Here is a 26,906-nt window from a genome sequence, read left to right on the forward strand (position 1 = left end):
GTGCTTCTGCTGTGAATTTGATGTTGAATTGCTCCATAGTGGATTCAAAGGTCATTGAATGTTTGTTTTAAACCTCATTTACAGCTTGCTAAAGGGGAACTTCACCCAGCTATGGGGAAACTAAATGCCAGCAGCTACAAATACTGCTTCTGCTGACTTTAAAGAAACACATACTTACCAGCCCATGAACTCCAGCGCTGTCTCCCACACACCCAATTCTTTGCAGAGCAACTGATCTCCCATGCCGCCACCCTGCATTTGGGATCTGGCTGTCACTTCCTGACCGCTTACATCCGGCCTTCTACTGCGCATGCACAAGATTACAGACTCCAGAAAGACTATTCCTGTAGTCTCCTGGAATGTGTGATGTTTATTTTCCCCAAGAGGCAGGAGATGGGGCAAGAAGGTTGAGGGTAAGTCATCCTCACCTAGGCAAGTAATAAGGAAGTGTGAGTGAGTACCATAAAAAAAGTATCCCTCCCAGTGATTTTGTAACAGGCTAGGAGGGAGGAAAAGAATAAGCAGATGCAAATAATTGTATCCATAGCCTGGCCACAGACTGCCATTCTTAAAGGGATCTGTAATGCAAAACCTTTAGCACAGAGCAGATCTGTTTCTGAGAAGGGGTCCTGCTGGTGAGGGCTTTTGGTCGAACAGTTGTAACAAGTACTGTACTCCTGTTTAGTGTCGGCCTGCTGCTGTGGGTACCACTTTCAATGGGGGTTGATACATTTTACTTAACCTCTACGCTTGGGACCTGCAGAGCAGCTCAGTGCATATTCAGAATGGGTCTGTTGTTTTTTTTTTTAAAGGAAATTCACATGTTTTCCTTTTAGCCTTTTCTTTTAAACACTAGGCTGATTTTGACAGCCTATGTTTGCGGTGTGCTGGGCTGATAATTAGTATCAGCACTGGACAGCTCCTCACTGGGTTACACTTCAAATGAATCTTAAACTTGGACACAGGTTTGTAATGGATTTTTGCTGTGTCTCATTGCGTGCCAGTGCAGTCTTTGGCATCATAGCAGTAAACGGTCATGGTGAAAATTCTTGCTTTACTATTAGCAGGTTTCCACCCGCAATACATTAAATATAGTGATACTGATTCAAGCATGGCACAGATTTTTGTTGGAGTGTAGCTTGGTGGGCCAGAATACTCTATTCTCTAGAGAGCATGAACATACAGTATCTCACATTTTTGTAAATATATTATTATATCTTTTCATGTGATAATACTTGTATTGTGTGTCAATAATTTGTGTGGCCACCATTATTTTCCAGCACTGCCTTAACCCTGTTGGGCATGGAGTTCACCAGAGCTTCACAGGTTGCCACTGGAGTTCTCTTCCACCACTCCTCCATGACGACATCACAGAGCTTGTGGATGTTCAAGACCTTGTACTCCTCCATCTTCCATTTGAGGATGCCCCACAGATGCTCAATAGGGTTTAGGTCTGGAGACATGCTTGGCCAGTCCATCAGCTTTACCCTCAGCTTCTTTAGCAAGGCAGCGGTCGTCTTGGAGGTGTGTTTGGGGTCCTTATTATGTTGGAATACTGCCCTGCGGCCCAGTCTCCGAAGGGAGGGGATCAGGCTCTGCTTCAGTATGTCACAGTACATGTTGGCATTCACAGTTCCCTCAATGAACTGTAACTCCCCAGTGCCGCAGCACTCATGCAGCTCCACACCATGACACTCTCACTAACATGCTTGACTGTAGGCAGGAGACACTTGCCTTGTCTTTGTACTCCTCACCTGGTTGCTGCCACACACACTTGACACCATCTGAACCAAATAAGTTTATCTTGGTCTCATCAGACCACAGGGCATGATTCTAGTAATCCATGTCTTTAGTCTGCTTGTCTTTAGCAAACAGTTTGCGGGCTTTCTTGTGCATCATCTTTAGAAGAGGCTTCCTTCTGTGACGTCAACCACGCAGACCAATTTGATGCAGTGTGCAGCGTATGGTCTGAGCACTGACAAGCTGACCCCTTACCCCTTCAACCTCTGCAGCAATGCTGGCAGAACTTATACATCTATTTCCCAAAGACAACCTCTGGATATGACACTGAGCACGTGCACTCAACTTCGTTGGTCGACCATGGCTAGACCTGTTCTGAGTGGAACCTGTCCTGTTAAACCACTGTATGGATTTTGCCACCGTGCTGTAGCTCAGTTTCAGGATCTTGGCAATGTTCTTCTAGCCTAGGCCATCTTTAAGTAGAGCAACAATTCTTTTTTTCAGATCCTCAGAGAGTTTTTTGCCATGAGGTGCCATATTGAACGTCCAGTGACCAGTATGAGAGAGTGAGAGCGATAACACCAAATGTAACACACCTGCATCTCATTCACACCTGAGACCTTGTAACACTAACGAGTCACATGACATTGGGGAGGTTAAATGGGTAATTGGATCCAATTTGGACATTTTCACTTAGGATGTGTGTTGAGTTATTTTGAGGGGACAGCAAATATGCACGGTTATACTAGCTGCACACTTACTACTTTGTAGCAGTGTCATTTCTTCAGTGTTGTCACATGAAAAGATATAATGAAATATTTACAAAAATGTGAGGGGTGTACTCACTTTTGTGAGATACTGTGTGTGCTAGAACAAAATAAGATCAGTGTAATAATATCAGTGCATCTTTTTACACCCATGCGAGACTTGCTGTGAACCATAAATAAAGTCACCATACATTTTCACATAGTAAAGCACTGTGTACACCTTCCAGGTCAGATAGCTGCTCCCCAGTGAGTATATTTTTTCACCCCAATGGCAACTCTTCCTGAGTCCCAAACAGAAACTATGTGCACACATTTTGCAAAATGGACAGTTCTTACAGCTTAAAGTGGGGTACCCCCTAAAAAAAAAAAAAAAAAAAAGTCAGCAGCTACAAATACTGCAGCTGCTGACTTTTAATAATCGGACACTTACCTGTCCCAGGGTCCAGCGATGCAGGGGAACGAAGCCCCCCCTCGCTCCCCGCTCTGCTCGCGGCACCGTCATGCATACTGTGGGAACCCGGCTGTGAAGCACCCACTGCGCATGCGTGAGCGGCGCAGGGCGCCGTGATATGCCGTACAGTCACCTCGGACACGTGACAGGTCCCAGGTGAATGTGCGGTGCGAGGGGAAGTGATGTCACCACCCCGGCAAGGAAGAAGGCAGACTACGAGGGACCCCCTAGCAACAGGTATTTAGAGGTGAGCAAAAAATGTTTTTTTGCCAATTATTTATTTTTTATTTTTTTTAAGAATTTTAAGCAACTTTTTATTTTTTGGTGGCAACATCACTTTAAGAAAGATAACCATACACCCCAACATTATGGTAGTGTTGCATTATCTTATTACCCCCCACTTTATTTTCCTTCTCGCCTCATCTTTCCTCTTATGCAGTTCTTATATATAAAACATAAACAAGCTTTTCAAGCCTCTTGCCCACTGTGTGAAAGCGTTTGTCAGTGTGACATGCTGTGCATGATTGGAGAATCCATAGCAGATAATTGGTAGTCACTGCAATGATTTTATTGGCTTAGACCATGCTGTAGATCAGTAGGCAACTATAGAGACCAAGGCAATAAATCTCATGACTGCAGTAAACCTGTTTTTATTGTTAAACTGAGGTGTCCATCATTGACACATGGACTGACATACAGGACTCTTAAAACTGATATGTAGCAAAGGAAATCCATGGCTTCACATTGCCCTGCAATGTGTTCATGTTTTCCTGGAAGGAAATAAGTACTGTCATCTAGAGATGAGGAAATAATGAAACATTTACTCTTCCAACAGCTTAGTTGGTCCACCATTGTGATCCTATTTTCTGCATTTGAATCTTTCTTTTGCTCTATTCAGGATACTACCTCAGTGCGCCATTTATATTGCTTATTTTATCCAAATAAAGATGGCTGAAAGCAAAGCAAACTACTGCTTTGTTGTTACCAGGTGGTATTTCCATCACCTGGTCAGTGTTTGAAAAGGGAAGCATCTAGATAAAAGCATGGGCCAGTTCAAAGTAGTTGTAAACCTCAGATATGAAATATGAACAAAGCATATCCGTCTATAGGTGTGTATGTGTCTCAGTCCAGAGACCTAAGTGTCATTTCTGTCTGCTGCCTCATACCTCTGCTTTCTGCAGGACTCACTTCTGACACCAAGAGAAAAATGGTAATGGAGAGGGAGCTCCAGCACACAGTCTGTGATGGATAGCCTCAACTCTGTTTCTGTGCGCTGTGTAAATAGGGGTGTGTCCTTTCCTTCCAATCAGATCTCTAAGCTCTCCTCACTGAGCTCTGCAGATTGTAACTTCAGCTCCCGTCTGGAATCTCAGACAAGCTGTATAAATTCTGGACTTTGAAGGGCTGTAAAGAGAAACAGGTTCATCTCTGTGTATCACCTGAGGCCAATCACATCACTGGGTATGTGTAAGGGTTTGCAGCCACTTTACCACAACTACCAGCATCATATTTTTTACCTCCATCACTATCAATGTGATGACAATTATAAAAGGCAATACATGTATATTCCAATATATACTCATGCATATATATATATATATATATATATATATATATATATATATATAAACCTCCTCCGTATTAATCAAATACTGCCATGTGTAGTGTCCAAAAAGATGTGTGTAATAAAAATGTGTATATTAGTAAGCCAGGTAGGTAGATATATAAAAACCATCTAATACAAGCAGACAAAAACCAGTGGCAAATGATGTAACAGTAGTGAAATAATTAACGTATAAAAAAGAAAAAAAAGATCCAAATCTGCAACAACCTTATAAAAAATTATTCACAAACAATGTCCATAATCAAAAATTCCCAGGTGATTGTGCAGGATACCAAAGTGATACTTTATCGCAGCTTCCGTGTCAGATAATAAAGTGACTTTTTCATGCTCTCCTCTTGTTTATGCACTCACCAGATCTTTGTACCCCTGCAGGGGTAAAAGACGTCAGATCTGCCTCTGATCTTGATGTCCCGGTGGTCAATATGACTGCCTCCTCCGTGGCGTTGTTTATGCAGTGGGGTATCCACATGTAATTGAGTGTAAAAAACAAGCACTCATAGTGTAAATCCAGTTAAACAAATAAATTTTTTTTAAAGCGTATAATCTTTAAAAAAGGAAAGGGCTCTAATCGCTCAAACATACACAGAAATAAAAACAGAGCCTTAGGTCTGGACGGCGTGAGTTCCACAGACCACAGCACAAGAACCGGAAGTGACGTGAATCCTCCGTACGTGTTTCTAATAGCATGTCGTCTGAGGCGGTGCCATCTTGGTACACCCCACGTCTTTTATAGCAGGCGGAGGTGCTAGCGCAGCCGTTTCCAATTAGGCTGCATAACATAGAGCTAATTCATAATACGCATTCACGTCACTTCTGGAACGTCCGTTTTTTGCGCTGTGGTCTGTGGAACGCACGCCGTCCAGACCTGAGGATCTGTTTTTTTTTTTCTGTGTATGTTTGGGTGATTGGAGCCCTTTCCTTTTTTAACCACTTGCCGTCCGCCCACCGTCAAATGATGGCTGGTCGGTGCGGCTCTCGTTCTGGGTAGATGTCATATAATGGCCTCCCAGATCAAAACGCTCTATATTGCTGGGACACGGTACAACCTCAATCTGTGTAAAGAGCCACGGTTCTTTAACCATGTGATTGGACACAGCCGGTCACATGTAAATACGGAAATGCCAGTAATCTGCACTCCTTGTCTCACACTAACAGAGTGTGATGAGAGGGTCAATCAGCAGCATCTCCTCACAGGGAACAGCTAGGTATGTAATCAGGGCACATATCATCACTGCCCTGATTACAATTAAGTGCCCACCAGTGCCAGCAATGATTGCCCACAATTGCCAGCAATCAGTGGCCATTAGTGATGCCAGTCAGTGCTGGCTATCAGTGCTGCCCATCAATACCTATCACTGCTGCCCATCAGTGCCACCCATGAGTGCCTATCAGTGCCGCCTATCTATGCTCAGTGCCACCCATCAGTGCTGCCTATCAATGTTCATCAGCGCCACCTATAAGTGCACCACATTCGTGCCTCCTCATCAGTGCCCATAAGTGGCGCCTCATCAGTGTCCATGAGTGCAGCCTATCAGTGCCCATCAGTGAAGGAGAAAAATTGCTTATTTACAAAATGTACTGACAGAAACTAAGAAAAACATAATTTTCTAAATTTTTGGTCTTTTTTTTTATTTTATTTTTAGGAAAAATGTAAAAACCCAGTAGTGATTAAAGAGGAAGTAAACCCTAATGGGTTTACTTCCTCTTTGATGCCCTGCAAAGGTAAAGCATAATGTACTACTCTGCATCGTATTGTAGTCCATTATGTGTCACTTACCTGACACAGGAGCCAGCGAAGTCACCGCTGTCCTCTGTAGTCCGCAACATCCATCTTCTCAGTGGGTCTCGCTGCTTTGCCGCTGTCATTCAATGAAGCCGAGATCACGTCACTCCCGCGCATGCGCACGGGAGCCACCACTCGCGGCATATCGCCGTTGACAGCGGCCCGCCACTGTCTACGGTGCATGCGCCTTAAACAGCAGTACCTGTCTTTCAGCAAATATCTCCTAAACAGTGTAGGTTTAGGAGATATGTCTTAGACCTGCAGGTAAGCCTTAATCTAAACAGAAAGCTCTGTTTGTGTGAAGAAAATAATAACAATTTCACATGGTTACAGTGTAGTATGACCACGTAATTGTCATTCAAAATGTGACAGCGCTGAAAGCTGAAAAATGGCCTGGGCAGCAAGGGGGTGTAAGTGCCCTGTATTGAGGTAGTTAAATATTATAAGCTTTTAATAAAAAAGAATACGTTTTTTAACCGGATTTACATTATGAGTGCCCGTTTTTTAAACTCGATTACATGTGGATACCCCACTGCATAAGCAACGCCACGGAAGAGGCAGTCATATTGACCACCGGGACATCAAGATCAGAGGCAAATCTGATTATACGCCTATTACCCCTGCAGGAGTACAGAGATCTAATTATTTCACTACTGTTACACATTTTGCCACTGATTTTGGTTTGCTTGTATTAGATGGTTTTTATATATGTACCTGGCTTACTAATACACACATTTTTTATTTCACACATATCTTTTTGGACACTACACATGGCAGTATTTGATTAATCTAGAGGAGGTTTTAATATAACCTCTATGCATTGTGTATATATATATATATATATATATATATATATATAATGTAGGAAGGCCAGTATGGTTGCCTGAATTTATGGGAGGAGCCTGGGGGGGTATTTAGCCAGCCCGCTCTCCTGTGGTCTTTGTCGGTTTCCTGTGCATGGCACGACATCACTAGGCCGACTCTTCGAAACTCATTAGCTTCCGTGAGTTCCTGCATTCGTAGTTTTTCGAGGCTCTCGTTTCCGTTCGCAATTCACGTTACACGCGTCTGGTTCGGCTGTCACAGATAGGGTTTGCGGTTGACTTTTCATTTCACGCATTGTTAGATATCTTGTCACTAAACCTCTATATCAAACTTACAAATCACTCGTAAAAACCTACACACAGCCGCAACGTCTGCCTATTACTCGTAACGTTATCATACCAAACATTTCTTTGTTTTTATGTACCTCACACCGATGTGAGGACACAGCTTAGTTTAAGCATGTCTCACTGTTTTATGCTCCACAGACAAATCAATGTCACTCGTGAATATACTGGACACCGATCAGTGCCATGTCAAGGCTAAACAATTTCAATCATTTCAAATCATTTCACTCTCTCGTACCGCGCTCCAATTCAAATCCAGTCTCATCCACGATGCACAGATTCCTCCCGATGTGCACCAGTTGTCTTTTCGGCCTCATTTCAGTACATGCTCCAGAGTCCCGTTCGTTGTCAGTCGCAGGTTGCGCCTCACTGATTCGTGCCTCTGTCGTGGGAAATCATTTCACTGTCACGTATCACGTTCCAATACGAACCCAGTCGCATCTACGATGCAACAGTTCGTTCCAGCGTGCCCCATGTATTTTGGCCTCATTTCAGTACATGACCCAGAGTCCCATTCATTGTCAGAATCAGTCGCGACACGACTGATTCGTGCCTCTGTCATGGCGAACATTTTCACAAATTTCGCTGTCACTTACCGCGCTCCAATTCAAATCCAGTTGCATCCGTAATGCACCGATTTGTTCCGGTGTGCCCCAGTTGTTTATGGCCTAATTTCAGTAAATGCTCCAGAGTTGGATTCATTGTCGGTCGCAGGTTTCAGTTCTCTGATTCATGTCTCTGTCATGGGAAATCATTTCACTGTCACGTATAACGCTCCAATACGAATCCAGTCGCATCATGCACTAATTCTTCTCGACGTGCCCCAGGTATTTCAGACACATTTCTTTACATGCTCCAGAGTCCGATTTGTGGTCAGTCACAACAGCGGCATGATCGATTCGTGCCTCTTCCATGGCAATCGAAATCATTTCACTATCACATACCGCACTCCGATTTGAATCCAGTTGCATCCGTGATGCACCTATTCATTCCGGTGTGCACCAATGTTTTCTGTTGCCTCGTTTCAATACATGCTCCAGAGTCCAGTTCGCTGTCAGTCTCAGCTACCGCACGACCGATTCGTGCCTCTGTCATGGCAGATCTTTTACTCATTTCACGATTAAGGCAAACATTTTGTTCATTTCATTACCAACACACCGCATCCTGATTCAAATCTTGGGCATTCGTGAGGCATCGATTCTTCCCGGTAGGCCACAACGATCTTGGCCTAGGTTTTATGCCAGGCTCCACAGTTCGATTCATCATTTATCGCAGTCACGACTTACCGATTCGTGCCTATATCACGGCAAAACATTTCACTCATTTCATTTCACACGCGTCGCTTGAGTCGAATCCACTCATACCAACAATGCATCGATTCGCAACCCATCATTTCAGCATTTCAGGTATCGTTCGCATTTTGCCTGCCATTCCCCCAAGTCTGGCAGTCACTACAGATCGAAACCTTCGTGCATTTTCTATTTTTCGTAAACATGACTCCACGGATCTGCGACTTCTGACGCCTGACACTAAAAAAAAATTATAAATAAAACCCCATAGCCAGTCTTCCTTCGGCCAGGGTCTCCAGTCAGGGTCTCGAGTCATTTGTTTAAAAACCTTCACCTCACTGCTACTTCCCCTATAGTCCCACAATCCGATGCATGTCGGTTTAGTTTCATACACTTTACAACCGATTCATATCAGGATTCATTACATACAATTACAAAAGATTCGTATCGGTTTAATTTCATACACGCTATAGCCCGATTCTAATCCAGTCGCATTGGCGGCACAGCGGTTCGTATCGGATTAATTTCATACTCTCCACAGTCCGGTTTATATCGGATTAATTTCAGACACTCTACAACCAGTTCGTATCGGATTCATTTCATACAACCGCTTCGTATAGGATTCATTTCATACTTACAACCAATGCATATCGGATTAATTTCATACACATCCAAGAACAACTTCTTGCAATCGTTGCAAACACATATCCAAGCACAAACTTCTTGCAATCGCTGTAAGCATGCATTCAAGCATAGGCTTCTTGCAATCATCGCAAGCACGCTTTCAGGCATAGACTTCTTGCAGTAGTTGCAAGCACACATCCAAGCATAAGCTTCTTGCAATCATCGCAAGCAGATGTCCAGGCACAAACTTATTGCAATCACTGCTAACACGCAGTTCTGGCTAGCTCAGTGGATTGCTTTGGCAAAGGGCCTGGATACTTTCCTAAATGTACATAATATAGCGGGGTACTAATATTTATAGGTAAAGTTGATCCAGGGAAAAATCCGATTGCCTCTCGAGGGATCAGGAAGGAATATTTTCCCCTGCTGTAGCAAATTGGAGCATGCTCTGCTGGAGTTTTTTGCCTTCCTCTGGATCAGCTGTGGGTGTAGAATTGGATATGTTGATTTGTACAATATCTTATTTATTTATTTCACTTTTATGGTTGGACTGGATGGACTTGTGTCTTTTTCGACCTAGTTAACTATGCATCTTAGCATAGCTTCCTGCAATCGTTGCAAGCACGCATCCTAGCATAACTTCTTGCAATCGTTGCAAAACACACATTCAGGCACAACTCCTGCAGTCTTCGCAAGCACATGCAGTAATACGAACTTCTCACAGTCACTACGAACACATCTCCAGTGACATACATTCCCTTGCAATCGTTGCAAGCACACATTTAAGTACAACTTTTGCAATCGTGGCAAGGCACGCAACTCAGCATAACTTCTTGCAATCGTTGCAAACACATTCCCAGTGGCACACAAACAGCCACACATCATTTTTAGCTGCACTTAATTGGCCACTTGTCTCCAGTGGCATTTTCATATGAACCACTCACCGTTTCCTGTCTGTCATTTCTCTCTTAGGACAGTTGCATTCAGCTTCCGTTCTGCACAAGGTATCGTGTTGTCACACGCAGCTGGCTTCTTCTCGTAACACTATCAGGCTATACCTAGCCAGCGTCCAGCATTTCCTATCCTTGCAGGACCCTGGAGAGCCGTCTGTCTTTACGGCCCATACAGTAAGATCCCCACTACGTGGCATCCAGAAGCATCAGCCCATAGCCAATGGCAAACGCTCGCCCATCACAACTGCCATCTTTAGGGCCCTTTCAGATCCTTAATTTAGACCCTGCAGCAATAGCGGACCTATAAATTTCGGAAGGTCCCATACTATGTGGATCGGTATATCAATGTTTATACCATCTATGTCGCCCCTATCACCCCTGGTAGTGACAGATGCCGCAGCCTCCACAGGCTTTGCTGCAATTTTTGGCCAACATTGGTTTACAGAACCATGGTCTCAGAGATACTCCTAAACCCCGGGTTTACCCAGACTTCCTCCCTCTTCAAGCTATACCCATTTATGGCAGCCGTTCAACTTTGTGGTCATTTCTGGACAAGACAGGCCGTGGCTTTCACCACCGACAACTGGGCCAAGGCCGATCTTGTTGATGAAGCCAGGTCTGGATCACTCTCAGTTATGTCCTTCCTGCGCAGGCTGTTGCAATTATCTTGGCAGCACCAGTTTAATGTCCACTGTACGTTTATTCCAGGCTGCCATATTCCGGGACATGTCTACTATCTTTACTAGTTCGCCATTTGGCCTTCTTCCCAGCCTGCTCACACAAGCAGCCATTTACTTAGCCTACAACGGGTTCTGACGGCCTAACAAGTTCACCTGCAGCAATCCCGCAGGCGAAGTTCTGCGTAGTTGTCACTTAGCTCGCTGCCAACACCATTTCATCCTGCACCTTGCAGTGTCTAAAACCCAGCAATCGGGCACCAGGATAGACATCCATCTCTATAAAACAAACAATGTCTGGTGTCCATTTACCATACTCGACCGTCTACTGTCACTACCAGAACACTCAAACTCTAGTCCCCTATTACCTTTTCTGGGCAAACCCTTGAGTGCCTGCCAGTTCATTAAACACATGGGGGTTCTTCTACGCAGCCTACACCTTGACCCCAGTCAGTACTTCAGTCACTCTTTAGTATTGGAGCAGCCTTGGCAGCATCTCGGCATGGGTCCCAGATCACATCATTAAGATACTAAGCAGGTGGAACTCTGCCTACCTCACCTGGTACATCCCCAATCCTCAGGTGGAAATGGCACAAGCATTCACTAAACATACTCAATAAATAAAGTCAAAACTAATGAAACTACACCCCTACCTGAATGTTTTTCCCCCTTATTTTGGTATACTGACCATCAGACCAGGGCACACTTCAGGTCCATTTCATGTTGTAAGTCTCATGGTAAGTCTATTTGTTCTTATCCGTATCAGCCATAGGGCTTTGACCATAAGTAGGAAGGCCAGTATGGTGGCCTGAATTTATGGGAGGAGCTGGGGAGGGGGTATTTAACCAGCTCGCTCGCCTGTGGTCTTTGTCGGTTTCCTGTGCGCGGTACCCACCCTCCCATCCCTTTTTCAGGGCATTTCTCAAATTAATTTCTCTTCACAAATATTAATTTCTAATCTAGGGTATGCCCCCTTATTTTGGTATACCGACCATCAGACCAGGGCACACTTCAGGTCCATTTCATGTTCTAAGTCTCATGGTAAGTCTATTTGTTCATATCCGTATCGGCCATAGGGTTTTCGACCATAAATATATATATATATATATATATATATATATATATATATATATAGCTGGTAGGCAGCACCACTTTCCTCTTTTTATCTATTTTAGTCTTAGATTGTGGCTGCAAGCAGATTTATAGATGTTTTTGTTTTAGGCTGAAATTACACTTTAGGGCCACTTGCACACAACACTCCTGTTTGAGCATCTACTTTTTCAGCTGCTTTTTTTTGTATGTACTTGCGCGCATCTTCGCGCATGTGCATTTGCGCAATTTGCATGTGTGAAAACTTATGCTCACATTTTTGTTCTGCACAATATTTGAATGGGCATTTTCGCACATTTAAATTACTGACCAAAAATGCAGATTTTTCTATTTATTAATTTTTTCACTGAAGAACATATGGAGCTTGTTTACGCACCTGTGTTCATAGGCACATTACATTTAATGGGCTGTATTTGAGCTCCGTAAAAAAGCTTTTTCAAGCAGCAGTGTGCAAGAGGCCTATGGTTAAGGGGCAAAATGCTCAATGCCAACCACTAGGACAAGATTTGACACTAATGAAGGATCTGTGGGGTTTCCCATTGTTAATCCTTTTTAATATCAACAGTTTGTAGTGAATAACTTTGTTACAGCCTTCTGTTTGATTTATAGAATATTAATAGGATTCGCTTCATGATTATGTTCAACAAGTATGTGACCAGAAGAATACTGTTTATGAAAGTTGGGTAACCTGGTCGTTATGTTCTTTGCTGCTTTTTTCCCCACAATCCTTATCTTGTGTTGGGGAATGCTTGTAGCACGCTAAACTGCATATGAAAGCAGAGCTAGTCCAAGAATCTCAAACGCTTATCAATATTGAGAGGCGCTGTACAGAGTGGCCCATGAGTACTATGTGCACAGTGTAGAGGCGTGTAGCAGGGACACTACAGTCTACATATAGGCCAGCCAAGGTGACGGCTCTTACAGAGCTAATTATTAGAAGGGAGAAATAGTTTTAGTGAAGAGGCTACTGGAATATCTCATTATTTCTGACATTGTCTATCCAAGGATGCTTAAGGGAAGGAAAATCAGCATCTGATCCTTAATCCTGTATTATACCCGTCTACCTCAATTCAACACTTATTAGTGTGCCGTGATCTTCTTCACACACAGAAGAAAGAGAGAGAGATTAACAGCAGCAGTTCTATTTTGAGATGACTGAATACAGTTAACCATAAAAAAATGAACAGGAGACATTGGGGCTCATTAATAAAACTTGGAAGAAAAAGGAAACAATTTTTACCCATATCAATTTTTTTTCAGAATTTTTTTTCAACCTGTAAACTGAAATGGAATGGTATTGGTTGCTATGAGTAACATTTCCCTTGCCTACATCTCCACATACCTTTCATTTTGCTTTTTGCAGGTGAGCCAAATTCCTACTCGCCAAATGCATGAAATTTTTATTCCTTTTTTTTTCAATAGTTTTTATTATAATTTTAAATCATCATACAGACATTTACGTTCAAATAATCATGAAATAGTTAAAACATTATCCAATATGATCAGTTTCCCTGACCCGTTAAACATCAACAAAAATATAATCAAGAATATAGCGTATCTGGGGAGACTTGACTGAGACTTTACTGTCCTCTGGCAGCATTCTACCAAAGAATTCCCTTCACCCTGCCCCCCCCCCCCCCCAACAAGAGGGAGCCTGGAGATAAGCAATCCAGGGATTCCACACTTTTTCAAACCTGGCTTGCTTATCTCGTCGAATACTAGTCAGTTTTTCATTGATCGTGATCTATGCTATCGAGTGTTTCACCAGGGCAATGTTGATTACAGGTGATTTCAATAGTTATTTTAGCCACCAATAGAATGAAGACTATGAGAGTTTACAGATGTCTGGGGATCTCCTCCGGTAGATCACTAAACAACCCTGTTTTGGCCCCTCTAGGTATAGTTTTTCCTGTCACTAAGTAGATCAGGTTAATCATCCTGATCCATAAACGTCAGACCTTCGTGGAAGACCACCAGACATGGTACACATCTCCTTCCTGTCCGTATCCCCAAAAGCATAGGGGTGAAGTACCAGGGTATAATTTCACTTGCCATGTAGGAACAAGGTACTAGCACGATAGCACCTTGTAATTTGCCTCAACCAATGAGATGTTGGGTATGCCTTTGTGCACCGTAGTCGACCATTTTGTCTACATCTCCTCCTCCACTGTCTCCCCTAGGTCCGCTTCCCATGCTGTTTGGTAGGAAAGTTTGTTACCCTGATTGTTGAACATGGTATATAACTCCTTAATCCCTCCCCGTGATTCTGGCCCCATCTGTTCTCAAACAGGGTCCTAGTGGTTATATCTACCTCATCTCTCATCAAAGTTCGTAGGAAGTGGATAATTTGGCATAAACGATGTGTCTCCATAGGGGGCATTTCTAATGTTTCCTTAAAGTAGCTGAGCTGTCTTATCCCCTTATGATCAATAAAGTGGGCCATTCTGTAAAGCCCTTTGTTGATCCACCAGGTGAATTGGGTACTCTGTTGGCCTGGGAGGAAATGAGGATTGTTGAAAGGTGGGGCCATTGGCAAATGGGAGTGAAGGGGTACAATTTACATGCTGTGTCCCACAAACACAAGGAGTGGGATAAAGAAGGGCTCAGCACCACTCAATGTTCTTTCGCAGGAAGCCACATAAGGAGATCCAAGGGAATGGTTAGGCTTGCCTGCGCCTCCAAGTGAACCCAATCAGGTCTATATCTTTCATAAAAAATTTTATACAACTGGACCAAATGTGCTGCTCTATAGTATTGCAAGAAATGCGGATCTCCCAGCCCACCTCGCCATTTAGACCTGTACAGGGTAGAGTGGGCCACCCAATAACCTCCCTTGTTCCAAATAAATTTATAGATCAGGGACTGTAACTTCCGGAAGCAAAGAGGAGGAACTGGAATTGGAAGGGACCTTATAATAGTATAGTATTCGAGGGAGAACCATCATTTTAACGGCTGCTATTCTACCCATACAGGAAATATCGTGGGTTTGCCAAGTCTTTGGATCACGCTCTGTGGAGTCATATAAAGGAGTGTTATTTGCCCGATACAATGTAGCAGTGTCAGAAGTCAGTTTAACCCCAAGATATGGGGGCACATGCACACACCATTTAAAGGAAAAGAATGGTCGTATAGAATCTAAGACTTTGTCCGGGAGATTTATATTTAGAGCCTCCGATTTTAGTTGATTTGCCTTCAATCCAGAAATGGTTCTGAAATTGGACAATAAGGCAAATAAATTGGGTAAGGTCGTGATAGGATCCAATATAAATAGCAGCATGTCATCGGTAAATAGGCCACATTTTGACGCCACATTCAATGTTATGAATATTGGGGTTGGATGTGACAGCTATTGCCAATGTCTCAGTAGCTAACACAAAGAGGAGTGGCGACAGAGGACATCCCTGCCTAGTTCCTCTCTGGATTTGCAGGAGCTCCAATGTACGAATATACCCAATATTAGCCAACTGATTTGAATATAAAGCACTCATTAGATTAAGAAATTTCGGTCCACAGTTCCATTTCCTCAATATATAAAACAGAAAAGTCCAGGATATAGAGTAAAAGGTCTTTTGTAGGTCCAGTGACAATAACATGCCCCACCGATCATCCTCACCAATACAGAGATCAAGTCTATGTTCCATCGAATCTGAAGCCACGTACACACGGGCGGACTGTCTGTCCAACTTAGTCCGCTGAAACACATTTCAGCGGACAGTCCGCTCGTGTGTGGGCTTCAGCGGACTTTTTCAGCGGACAGTCTGGCGGACTAAGTATTTCGGAATTTCCGTAATATTGTCCGTCCAACTTTGGTTTCAGCGGACAGTCCGCTTGTGAGTAGGCAAGTTGGACGGACTAAGTATGGCGCATGCTCAGAAAGGATTTACACGGCCGAAGGTTGCATTGCAGTGTATTGGACGTCGTATTTCTAGTCCCGTCGTACGTGCTGTACACGTCATCGCGCAAGCTTTCAACGGACTGTCTGTTCATCGTGTGTGGTCAAGTCCGTTCATTCAAAAGTAGGACGGACTGTCCGTCGGATTGTCTGACAGACTTAGTTGGCCAGACAGTCCGCCCGTGTGTACGCGGCTTGATTTGCGGTCTGTCTCCCCATAACGCATCCAACCTGATCGATGTGAATATATTGTGTTAAAAATGTATTCAACCTATTCGTGTATATTTTGGTCAGGAGTTTCAAGTCAGTATTGATCAGGTATATTGGATGGCAATTGGCCACCTAAGTATGGTCCTTGTCTGGTTTCGGTATTAAACAGATATTAGCTTGATTAGCGTCCTCGTCAAGGCCCACGCCGTCCCGTATTGCCTTAAAGAACTGGAGGAGATTGGGTGCTGAGTAGCAAATTTTTTGTAATATGCTGTAGAGAAGCGTTAGCTTGTTTAATTACCACCAATACCTCCTCTAACGTGATTTCCCCCTCCAAAATCTCCCAATGGGAGGTTGAGATCTTTAACCACCTCAATACAGGGCATTTACACCCCCTTCCTGCCCAAGCCAATTTTCAGCTTTCAACGCTGTAGTTGTTTAAATGACAATTGTGCGGTCATGCTACACTGTACCCAAACTGACTTTTTATCATTTTGTTCCCACAAATAGAGCTTTCTTTTGGTGGTATTTGATCGCCTCTGCATTTTTTATTTTTTGCTAAACAAATAAAACAAATAAAATTTAGAAAAAAAAAAAGTTTTTCTTTTGTTTGTTATAAAATTTTGGAAATAAGTAAGTTTTCTCCTTCACTGATGGGTACTGATAAGGCGGCACAAATTAGGTGGCACTGACAATGGGCACTGATGGGTGGCACTGATATGCAGCACTGATAGGCTGCACTGGTGGACTCTTTACCGAGATCGGTGTAGCAGTGTGTTTGAGTGGGTGGCACTGATATGCAGCACTGATAGACTGCACTGTCAGAGGCTCTTTACCAAGATCGGTGTAGCGGTGTGTTTCAAAGCTCTGTGCTTCTGGATAGTAACTGGCGAAATATCAGCGAAGATCTGGATTTTGTGGTCCCGCAGTTGCAAGTCAGCTATTTCTCTATCTCTGGCCATTACGTGCTCTTTGACCACGTAATAATGAGGCTTTATGATGATGTCTCTTGGTAGGCCATCATCATGGGGTGCCGTCAGGGCTCTTTGCACTCTATCCAGTTCAAACTTGTGAGAAGGTATGTCGGGGATGAGGTGGTGAATGATCTCTTTAATGATAGCGTCAAAATCGAGAAAGGATTCAGGAATCCCACGAACCCGAAAATTGTAGCAGCGAGACTGATTTTCCAGGTCATCTATCTTGTTTAGCGCATCATCCAATCTCTTGTGTATGTCCTCAATACACTCAGTGTTTTGGTTGGTTCTGGTGATGGTATGTTCCGATGTGTTTTCTATTGTTCCAATGCGAAAGCTCCGCTCCTGAAATTAATTTTTCAAGTCAGAGGTTATGCGTTTACTTGCTTTTTACAGCCCTTCTAATAGAGTTGAAAAGCTTGGCAACAAACTGGGATCCCCTGAGTTTTCTGTTGGTGGTGGCACCTCGGCCTGGGAGCTTGGGAAAGATGAGGGACGTGCTAAATCACATAGTGCCCTGTCCAGATCGGAATGGGAAGAGAAGATATCTCTGTCTGAGGACATGGATGCAGCCTGAGAAGCCCTGGCACACTCAGATCCTTCACAGAGCCTTGTCCAGGAAGATCCAGGATCTGTGTCTCTGGCTGCAGAACCTGGATGGTAAAGGGCCATCTTTATAAATTAGTCTATGCTGTGATCATGAGCGGGATCGCTGATTGCTCCAGTGGTTTTTTCTTAGCTTACCCTTGGTCATCCATCGGATCAGTGACGCAGCGGGAGTTCAGCCAGGTGAGCTGTGAGCATGGGTGGGATCGCTGACTTCTCCAGGGGGTTCACACCGCCTCCGAAATTCATGTTCTTAAAGTAGTTGTCTTATAATATAGAAGGTTTTCAAGTGGTTTCTAATGATTAAGTTGGAACCACAAGCAGATTTTTTTATTTTTTTTTTTTTTTTTTTAATCTTAAACTTTTATGTGCGAGAGGAAAGGTTAAAGTTTTTAAGAGTTTATTGCTGTGTGTTCTCCCCACTAGAAAGATTTCCCAGAATTTCCTGTCCCAGAGACACCAGGAGGTGAGGAGATATCTCGTACAATTGAGAAACAAATCCAATGTTTGTCTCTTGTCGCTGGAACAGGTATTTTTTTCTAATGATCCCGTAAAACTTAAAATTCTCATTTAATGACAATGGTCACCAAGACAGAATATGAAAGTGAATCTCCCTGAAGGGGATACAGAGATTAATAAAATTAAAAAAAAAAATCAGTTTTTCTTTCTACCCAGAGCTTAAAAAAAAGTTTTGTCTAATGTTCAACTTTACCGTTATAGCCACAGATTTGTGTTTTACCAGTAAATGTCTATTCTTAAATAGTTTAGCTGTCTCCATAACTCTCAATCGCTGATTTTACCTTATCTTTGCTGCAGGAAATGATATATTGTAAAAATTACTAGGCAAGAAGGTGGGAGGGTGCTGTGGAGCAGTATGATATTCGATGGAAGTGAAAGGAAATTGGTTACACAGACCTTATCACAAGATGAGGTTGATGTATGATCAGTTTGCATGCAGCCTGTTTATTTTGGGTTTACCTCAGTTAGAACTTACTTGAGCAATCAGCAGCATAAACCAGTAGAGCCTTCTGTTTTTGCCAGTGCTCCTGTATAATCATAGTTCTTGTACAACAAACACCATTAAAGGCTTTAGGACAAACAATTGGTGCCTTATATGTAGATATTTTGTGCACCTACCATGCCGGCTGGCGTAATGTTTGTAACCATTTTCTTATGCTTTTCCAATAAAAATATATTGAAAGAAAAACAAAAAAAACACAAAACTGCATGTTCAGCACATTAAAATAATCTCACCAAATGAGAAACACAGCACTGGAAAACACTACTTATGAAGAGCAGTTATAGCCAACATCTCAAAACCTTGCCATAGAAATTACATTTGTTAATTTCTGTAATATAGGCCTTTATATGTGCATAATGCTATAAATCTGGTGTAAAAAGGTAACTTGTAGCTCATGTTGGCAGTTGCACGTCAAGTATACTTACATTTTTTCCCGAGTCATCTTGTGGGACAGCATGTAAAATTTTGTCCCACCAGGGCAGGAAACACATTCTAAAACCAAAGATTAAAAGGAGGTCCTTCCATCCAGAGGAGACATGTCATGGAACTGGCGATGGAGACTGCCTCTCATATGTTGGCCACATTTTGTCCTACCCTCTTCCCCTGTGTCTTTCTGGGGTTTGGCAGAGTTCCTATTTTTGCTTTCAATCCTCTATATACCATCCCCTTCCCTCTGTCACAAAGTCCACTTGGTGCAGGGGAAGGGGTTGGCTGATGCCTTATGGTGTCCTTTGACTTAAAGGAGAAGTCCAGCATGAGCTTTCTATCCTGGGATTCTCCTCTGGGTCACAGGAGTGCAATTTGTTTTACACTCCTGGGACCCATTTTTAGCGGAGAGCAGTCTGAAGTCCGCTCTCCACTGACGTCACTGCTATCAGTCAGGCCAGCGCGTCATTCCAACTACAAGGTCTGGATCCGCCAGCTGCCTTGATTAATGGCAGTCTCAGCGAGCTGCTGAGATGGCCTCTCCCCGCCCCTCTACAGCTCAGAGCTCCAGTGAGCGTGGAGAAGCAGAGAGGAGAGACGCTGACTGATAGTCAGCAGCTCTCTCAGGGATCTAGGAAAACCAAGCCATCAGCGATGTTCGGTGCCTCAGTTTTCAGTGCAGAGACAGTGGGGGTAAGCTGCAGCATCAGTCTGATGCTCCATCCACATAGGTAAGTATGAATCTTTAATAATAAAAAAAACATACTTCTCTTTTAAACACCCAATTTGCTATAATGAAGCAGTGTTCATCCTTACTGATCCTTCTGGTCAGTTGTTGTGGCAGAGATATGCGCAACTGGAGCCATCTCTGCAGAGGTGAGTTTGGAGGCTTTAATGTTCTTTCTTGATATATATATATTTTTTCTTATTATGAGCATTTTTTCCCTGCTAGTCTGGGCCTGCCTGTTGTACTGTGGGTCCTTCTGGTGTTGGACCTTCTTCATGTGTTAAATTGGTACTGTAAGGTAATTTGTTTTTAGTGTTGTTTTGTGGCACTTTTGGGATGTTAGACTAAGTTGATTTTCAAGGCAATGGGCTTTATAGCAGAATCTTTTTACAGCTTCAGCCAAATCTTCAACCTTGGTAAATTCACCCATTAGGGCCTTGTGGCTTAAGACTTGGTCAAGGAACTCTGCATTTAAGCTTTGTTTATGCAGTATGCCCTTTATAGAGGATCTCCTGTTTGAACGTACATACAGCATTTTTTGTTTTGTTTTGTTTTGTTTTGTTTTATAGGATGAAGATAGTGGCTTAAGGCCGGGTTCACACCGCTGCGATGCGGGAACGCCGCGAATCCACGGTGTTTTCCCGCATCGCATTACTCCCGCCGGCAGTTCACACTGCCCTATGCGGACGGCTGGGAGTGTCAATGATATGTTAATGACACCCCCAGATCCGTCCGCATATCGCAGTGCGATCTGCCGACTCGCACAGGAATCGGATCGCATGATGTGAACCCCCATGCGATCCGATTCTGTTGCGGACCAAAAAAAGGGTCCCGTGCGAGTTTGCTGCGGGAGCGATGCGAATTCAGCCATACTATCTGTATGGCTGAACTCGCATCGCTACGGAGATCGGATGTGATTTGCACTGCAGTGCGGTGCGATTCACATCCGGATCTCCCCCCACAGCAGTGTGAACCCAGCCTTAATGTTAATATCCAGAAATATTTTGTGTATTTAGGAATGCATCCAGTTTTTTGTTTTTTTTTAGAACAATCTACTATTCCACATTTTCACAGCTTTTACTGTGAATAAACCTTTCCATATTTCAGTTTACATCCAAGAAGACAAGGCCTAAAAAGCATTGGTCGGATTTTGCTCCTGTGGGAGAAAGATCAGCAGTGTTTCTCCCACACTGGAAACAAGTAGCCTCCCATTTATTTATTTTGGGGCTTGTGGAACATAGATACAGACTAGATTTTCGACAAACACTCAGACAAACCGTGAAATATCAAGACCATTTTCTTTTCTTCTGCTGGAACTGTTAGATCAGAAGGTGATGGTTACAAGTTCAGAGCAGCATAAATGTTTCTACTTTCAAGTCTTTGGATGTTCTGGATAATCCTGAACCTCAAGCCCCTGAACAAGTCCATAAGGTACAATAAAATGTCAACCTATTTGGTAAACTCTGTAAGATCGGTTCTCCAAAAGGTTTGTTTTATGACAGTTCTAGATTTGAGAGATTCTTCTTTCCTTGTTCCCAAAAGGATCAGCTCACAGAAGTTTCTGCTCCTAACTCTTAATTTGGGAGAAGAGATTGGACATCTCCAGTTCAAAGCTATTCAACCCCGAGGATATTCTCCAAGATAGTGGGAGAAACACTGGGTATTTTGCCCTTACATCTGGTAATGATTGTTTCATATTTAGATAATCTACTGTTTATTGCCCAGACTCAATGTAGCAGAATGTCATAAATCCAGGGATGTCTGATTAATTCACAGAAATCATGCCTCATTCCATCATACCCTGTCCTATTCCTGTCCCATCATACCCTGTCCAATCTATTTCCAGGCTCAAAACGTTTTTCTGCAAGAAGACAAAATTCTAAAAGTTAATACCTCACCGATTCAGTTGCAGATCAGTTGATCAGTGACTATTATACTGATGTCCACACTAGGTCTTCTGACATCTTGTATCTCTGTAATTCAGTAGGCTTAGTTTTGTCAGAGATTCCGTTAGGCAATTCTTCTGAGAACATGTGACCACTACCATGGTTCTCTATTCTCCATGTTAATGATGCCTAATTTAGGAAAACTTTGCGTATGGTAGTGGAGAATCCATTCTCATCTAACAGGAGGCCTCCTTTTTATTCTTCTCCACATCTATAAAGATAAAAATGTATAACATCAGAACAGGAATGCTGAACACAGGAAATATCTTAGGCGGTTGTACATTGGAGATATCTGATTGTGGTGTGAAGGGCTCTGACTTATTTTTAGGAAGAAATCCGAGAGCATCATCCCACAATGACTTTGTCTATAGACACAGCCAGCAGGGCTCAGGGGCAGGCTTGCTAGAGTGGTAATTGGAAGGTAGGAGGAGCCTGGAGCATCGGTGAGGGATACCAAAAGAGGTATCCCTCACCGAAAAAAAAAATGTAAGGTTTTAAATCACTTTAACCACTTGACCACTGGGCACTTAAAAACCCTTAATAACCAGACCAATTTTCAGCTTTCTGTGCTCTCACATTTTGAATGACAATTACTCAGTCATGCAACACTGTACCCATATGAAATTGTTGTCCTTTTTTTCACACAAATAGAGCTTTCTTTTGGTGGTATTTAATCACCGCTGGGTTTTAAATTTTTTGTGCTATAAAAGAAAAAAGACAGAAAATTCTGTAAAAAAAAAATTAATTTTTATTCGTTTCTGTTATAAAATTTAGCAGATTAGTAATTTTTCTTCATAAATTTTGGCCAAAATTTATACTACTACACATCTTTGGTAAAAATAAGTACAAATTGGTGGATATTATTTGGTTTTTGTGAAAGTTATAGAGTCCACAAGCTATGGTGCCAATATCTGAAAATTGATCACACCCGAAGGACTGACTGTCATTTCTTGAGACCCTAACATGCCAGAAAAGTACAAATACCCCCCAAATGACCCCTTTTTGGAAATAAGACATCCCAAGGTATTTAGTAAGAGGCATGGGGAGGTTTTTTGAAGTTGTCAATTTTTCCTACAATTCTGTGCAAAATCAAGATTTTTTTTCCTTTTTTTTTCCACAAAATTGTCATATTATCAGGTTATTTCTCACACACAGCATATGAATACCACAAATTACACCCTAAAACACATTCTGCTATTACTCCCGAGTATGGCGATGCCACATGTGTGAGACTTTTACACAGCATGGCCACATACAGAGGCCCAACATGCAGGGAGCGCCTTCAGGCGTTCTGGAGAACCCAGGACAATTCTGACATTTCTCCCCTACATGTAAAAATCATCATTTATTTCCTAGAAAATGACATAGAACCCCAAAACATTATATATGTTTTTTTAGCAAAGACCATAGAGAGAACAATGGTGATCATTGCAACTTTTTATCACACACGGTATTTGCGCAGCAATTTTTCAAATGCCTTTTTAAAAAAAAAACAGTTTTGTGCTTAAAAAAAACAAAGAGTTAGCCCAATATTTTTGTATAATGTGAAAGATGAAGTTACACCGAGTAAATGGATACCCAACATGTCACCCTTCAAAATTGCACACGCCCGTGGAATGGCACCAAAACGTTGCTACTTAAAAATCCCCATAGGCGACGCTTTAAAATTTTTTACTGGTTACATCTTTTGAGTTACATAGGAGGTCTAGGGCCAAAATGATTGCTCTCGCTCTAACGTTCGCAGTGATACCTCACATGTGTGGTTTGAACACCGTTTTCATATGTGGGCGGGACTTACGTATGCGTTCGCTTCTGCATGCAAGCACATTTTCTTTTTTATTGTTCATTTTACTTTATTTATTTTAGTTTGACATTTTTTTCCCCAAAAATAAAATTTTTGATCACTTTTATTCCTATCACGGATGCTCTCGAGTGCACGCCCCAGGGGGCGTGCGAGAGCGAAATTCTGGGAGGCCGTTAATTAACGGCCTCTCAGAGTTAAACAACCACCCTGAAGCCGTTAATCGGCTATGGGCGGGTTGTTAAGTGGTTAATATCTCTGTACTCTTTTTCTTTTCTTTCCTTGCTATTGTTTTTTGATTATATACCTTTATACACAGTACTTACCGTGCTTTGCAAAACTCCTTCAATACTGTCAATAAACGTATTCAAATCAACTGGCTTCCCTAACCTTTAGGAACCATTTAACCACTTGCTTACTGGGCACTTAAACCCCCCTCAGTCCCAGACCAATTTTCAGCTTTCAGCGCTGATGCACTTTGAATGACAATTGCTTGGGCATACAACACTGTACCCAAATGAAATTTTTATCATTTTTTTCCCACAAATAGAGCTTTCTTTTGGTGGTATTTAATTACAGTTTTATTTTTTGCTAAACAAACAAAAAAAGATGCAAAAAAAAAATCATTTTTAATAGTTTGTTATAAAATTTTGCAAACAGGTCATTTTTCTCCTTCATTGAAGTGTGCTGATGAGGCAGCACTGATAGGCTGCACTGGTGGGCACTGATAGGCTGCACTGGTGGGCACTGATAGGCTGCACTGGTGGGCACTGATAGGCTGCACTGGTGGGCACTGATAGGCTGCATTGGTGGGCACTGATAGGCTGCACTGGTGGGCACTGATAGGCATAGTTAAGGCGGCACTAATAGGCACAGATAAGGCGGCAAAGATGGGCACAGATAAGATGGCACGGATGGGTGGCACAGATGGGTGGCACGGATGGTTGGCACTAAGGGGCACTGATAGGTACCACTGATAGATGGGACTGATTGGCAATGATAGGTGGCTCTGATAGGGTGGCACTGCTGGGCACTGATGGGAGGCACTGCTGGGCACTGATAGGCACTGGTAGATGACACTGATGGGCACGGATATGTGGCACTGGGGTGCAGCACCTTTGTTGAGGCAGATTGTGGGCACTGCTGAGTGGCACTGTGGGCACTGCTGGGTGGCACTGTGGGCACTGCTGGGTGGGACTATGGGCACTGCTGGGTGGCACTGACGGGGGGCACTTATTTTTTTATTATGTTTAGTGATGAGGGGGCAGGTGGGCACTGGCAGGGGGCAGGTGGGCACTGGCAGGGCTGGCCGTGATCGGGACTGATGTCCCGATCACGGCCGCCGGTGATCGGCTTTTTTTTCCTCCTCGCGCTGTCAGCGTGAGGAGGAATAATAGCCGATTACCGGCTCCCTTATATCACATGATCAGCTGTCATTGGCTGACAGCTGATCACGTGATAAGGGGTCGGGATCGACCCCTTGCTCGGATCGGTGATCAGGCGAGTCTCATAGACCGCAGGCCGTTTGTGCACGGGACTACGTCAATAGACGTAGTCCCGACAAAGGAGATCCACGCTGTAGCCGTCATTCGGCTATAGCGTGGGTCTCAAGTGGTTAAAGCCAATTGCTAAATGCTTTTCACCAAAATAACTTTTAAAAAAATTGGATTTTCACCAAAATGTCAACAATGCAAACTTTTAGTTTTGCTCATTCCTACTTTCATTGTTCTTTTCATCATGTTAATAGGAAATTCCACAAAAATGATTTCTCTCCTTAATGATTTTGATCCCATCCAATAGGTTCCCTGGAAGGTTTTGTAGGTGCCCGTTTTAGATTTCACTTGCAGCTGAAGTGAAGTTCCATTGTTGAAGACTGCACAAAATGTAAACCGCTATGATTCTTGGGCCCACGCTACATGCTAAGAGGCTGCGAAAGACACGAGTGAAAATTTATTACAGCATGCATTTTTTTTTTTTTTTATCTGCTTTAATAAAGTTATTGATGTTCCCAAACTTTCTTGACAAGAATTCTGTATCTGTGAACTTGTGTATGTGTGAATTAATGGAAAAGAGCCACAATCACTCTTGTTCTTCCTGCAGGTATTTGGGTGACGGCCGCTTTCACCTGGAGTCTGTCATGATTGCCAACCCGGACACAAAAGCATTCAGGTAATTCATGGTGAGCCGTTGCGTTCTTTTTAGTAAAGGACTCCACTAAGGGACATAATTCAGCTTAGTATGATATCTCATTCCAGAAATATGTCATATTTGCCAAAGACTGTGTTGGATTTTTCAGGGTAAGAGCGTAGCTCGCCCCAAAATGTTGGGGTAATGAGCATGATACTAATGCTACAGAATTGCCATGCTTGTGTGAAGAAAGAAGATTTTGGGTGGCACCACCCATGCACATCCAAACTGCCTGTAAGCATCTGTGATGATCTAAATTATGATGTAACCCATAACAGAACAAACAGTGCTTTTTTGCAATTTTTCCATAATTATACCAATAATGTTTGATATGTTATTTGTTTTTGGGAATTATTGCCCATCACAAGTCTCTGCACAGCTTTCAGAAACAAATATAATCGTGTTATACCACTGTAAAACAATCCTTTAGTCGATGATTGTGGATAGTCATACTGGTAGGAAAATGTATATATTTTTCTTAAATCATGTTTTTGTTCTTGTTTCCATTTCTGGAATAAAGGTAATTTTGATTTATATATGCAACGCTTGTATCTGCATTGCAAAATATTCATGCTGAGCCGGGCTTGTTTCATGATCACTCTCTGGGTTTAAAGCATTAGATAGCAGCCTTGCTGCATATGATGCATTTCTGAATATGGTGCAGTGAACCTGAATAAATGTTTATTGTAGGCTGATGATCAAATTTCATTCCAAGCTTCCAGGCATAGGATGAGCAGACAGTTTACTAAAAGGTGTATACTGTGTGTAGAGAGCTCAGTGGGGGTTGTTAAATATAAAATTATTCTACACGGCGTGCCTTTCATTTTATATTATTGCTTTTAAAGCAGACCGTATTCAATTTTGACTGTTCTCACATAAAAAGCATATTTACAGCTTGTAAAGAATATTTACTGTAAATATATGAATGT

At 42.7% G+C, this 26,906-nt stretch overlaps 1 protein-coding gene across 2 annotated transcripts in view; it reads left to right on the forward strand.

Annotated features, from left to right (window-relative positions):
* Positions 1-26,906, forward strand: part of DPH1 (diphthamide biosynthesis 1) — a 467,476-nt gene that overhangs the window by 373,483 nt on the left and 67,087 nt on the right. For both annotated transcript variants that reach the window (XM_077480578.1, XM_077480579.1), the window contains exon 7: positions 25,891-25,959. In XM_077480578.1, coding sequence (XP_077336704.1) covers positions 25,891-25,959 — 69 coding nt within the window. The remainder of the gene's footprint in view (positions 1-25,890; positions 25,960-26,906) is intronic.

This window comes from Lithobates pipiens, unplaced genomic scaffold (genome assembly GCF_037356315.1).
Source record: "Lithobates pipiens isolate NorthernLeopardFrog02 unplaced genomic scaffold, aLitPip1_a1.2 Scaffold_16, whole genome shotgun sequence".
NCBI classification, from domain to species: Eukaryota; Metazoa; Chordata; class Amphibia; order Anura; family Ranidae; genus Lithobates; species Lithobates pipiens.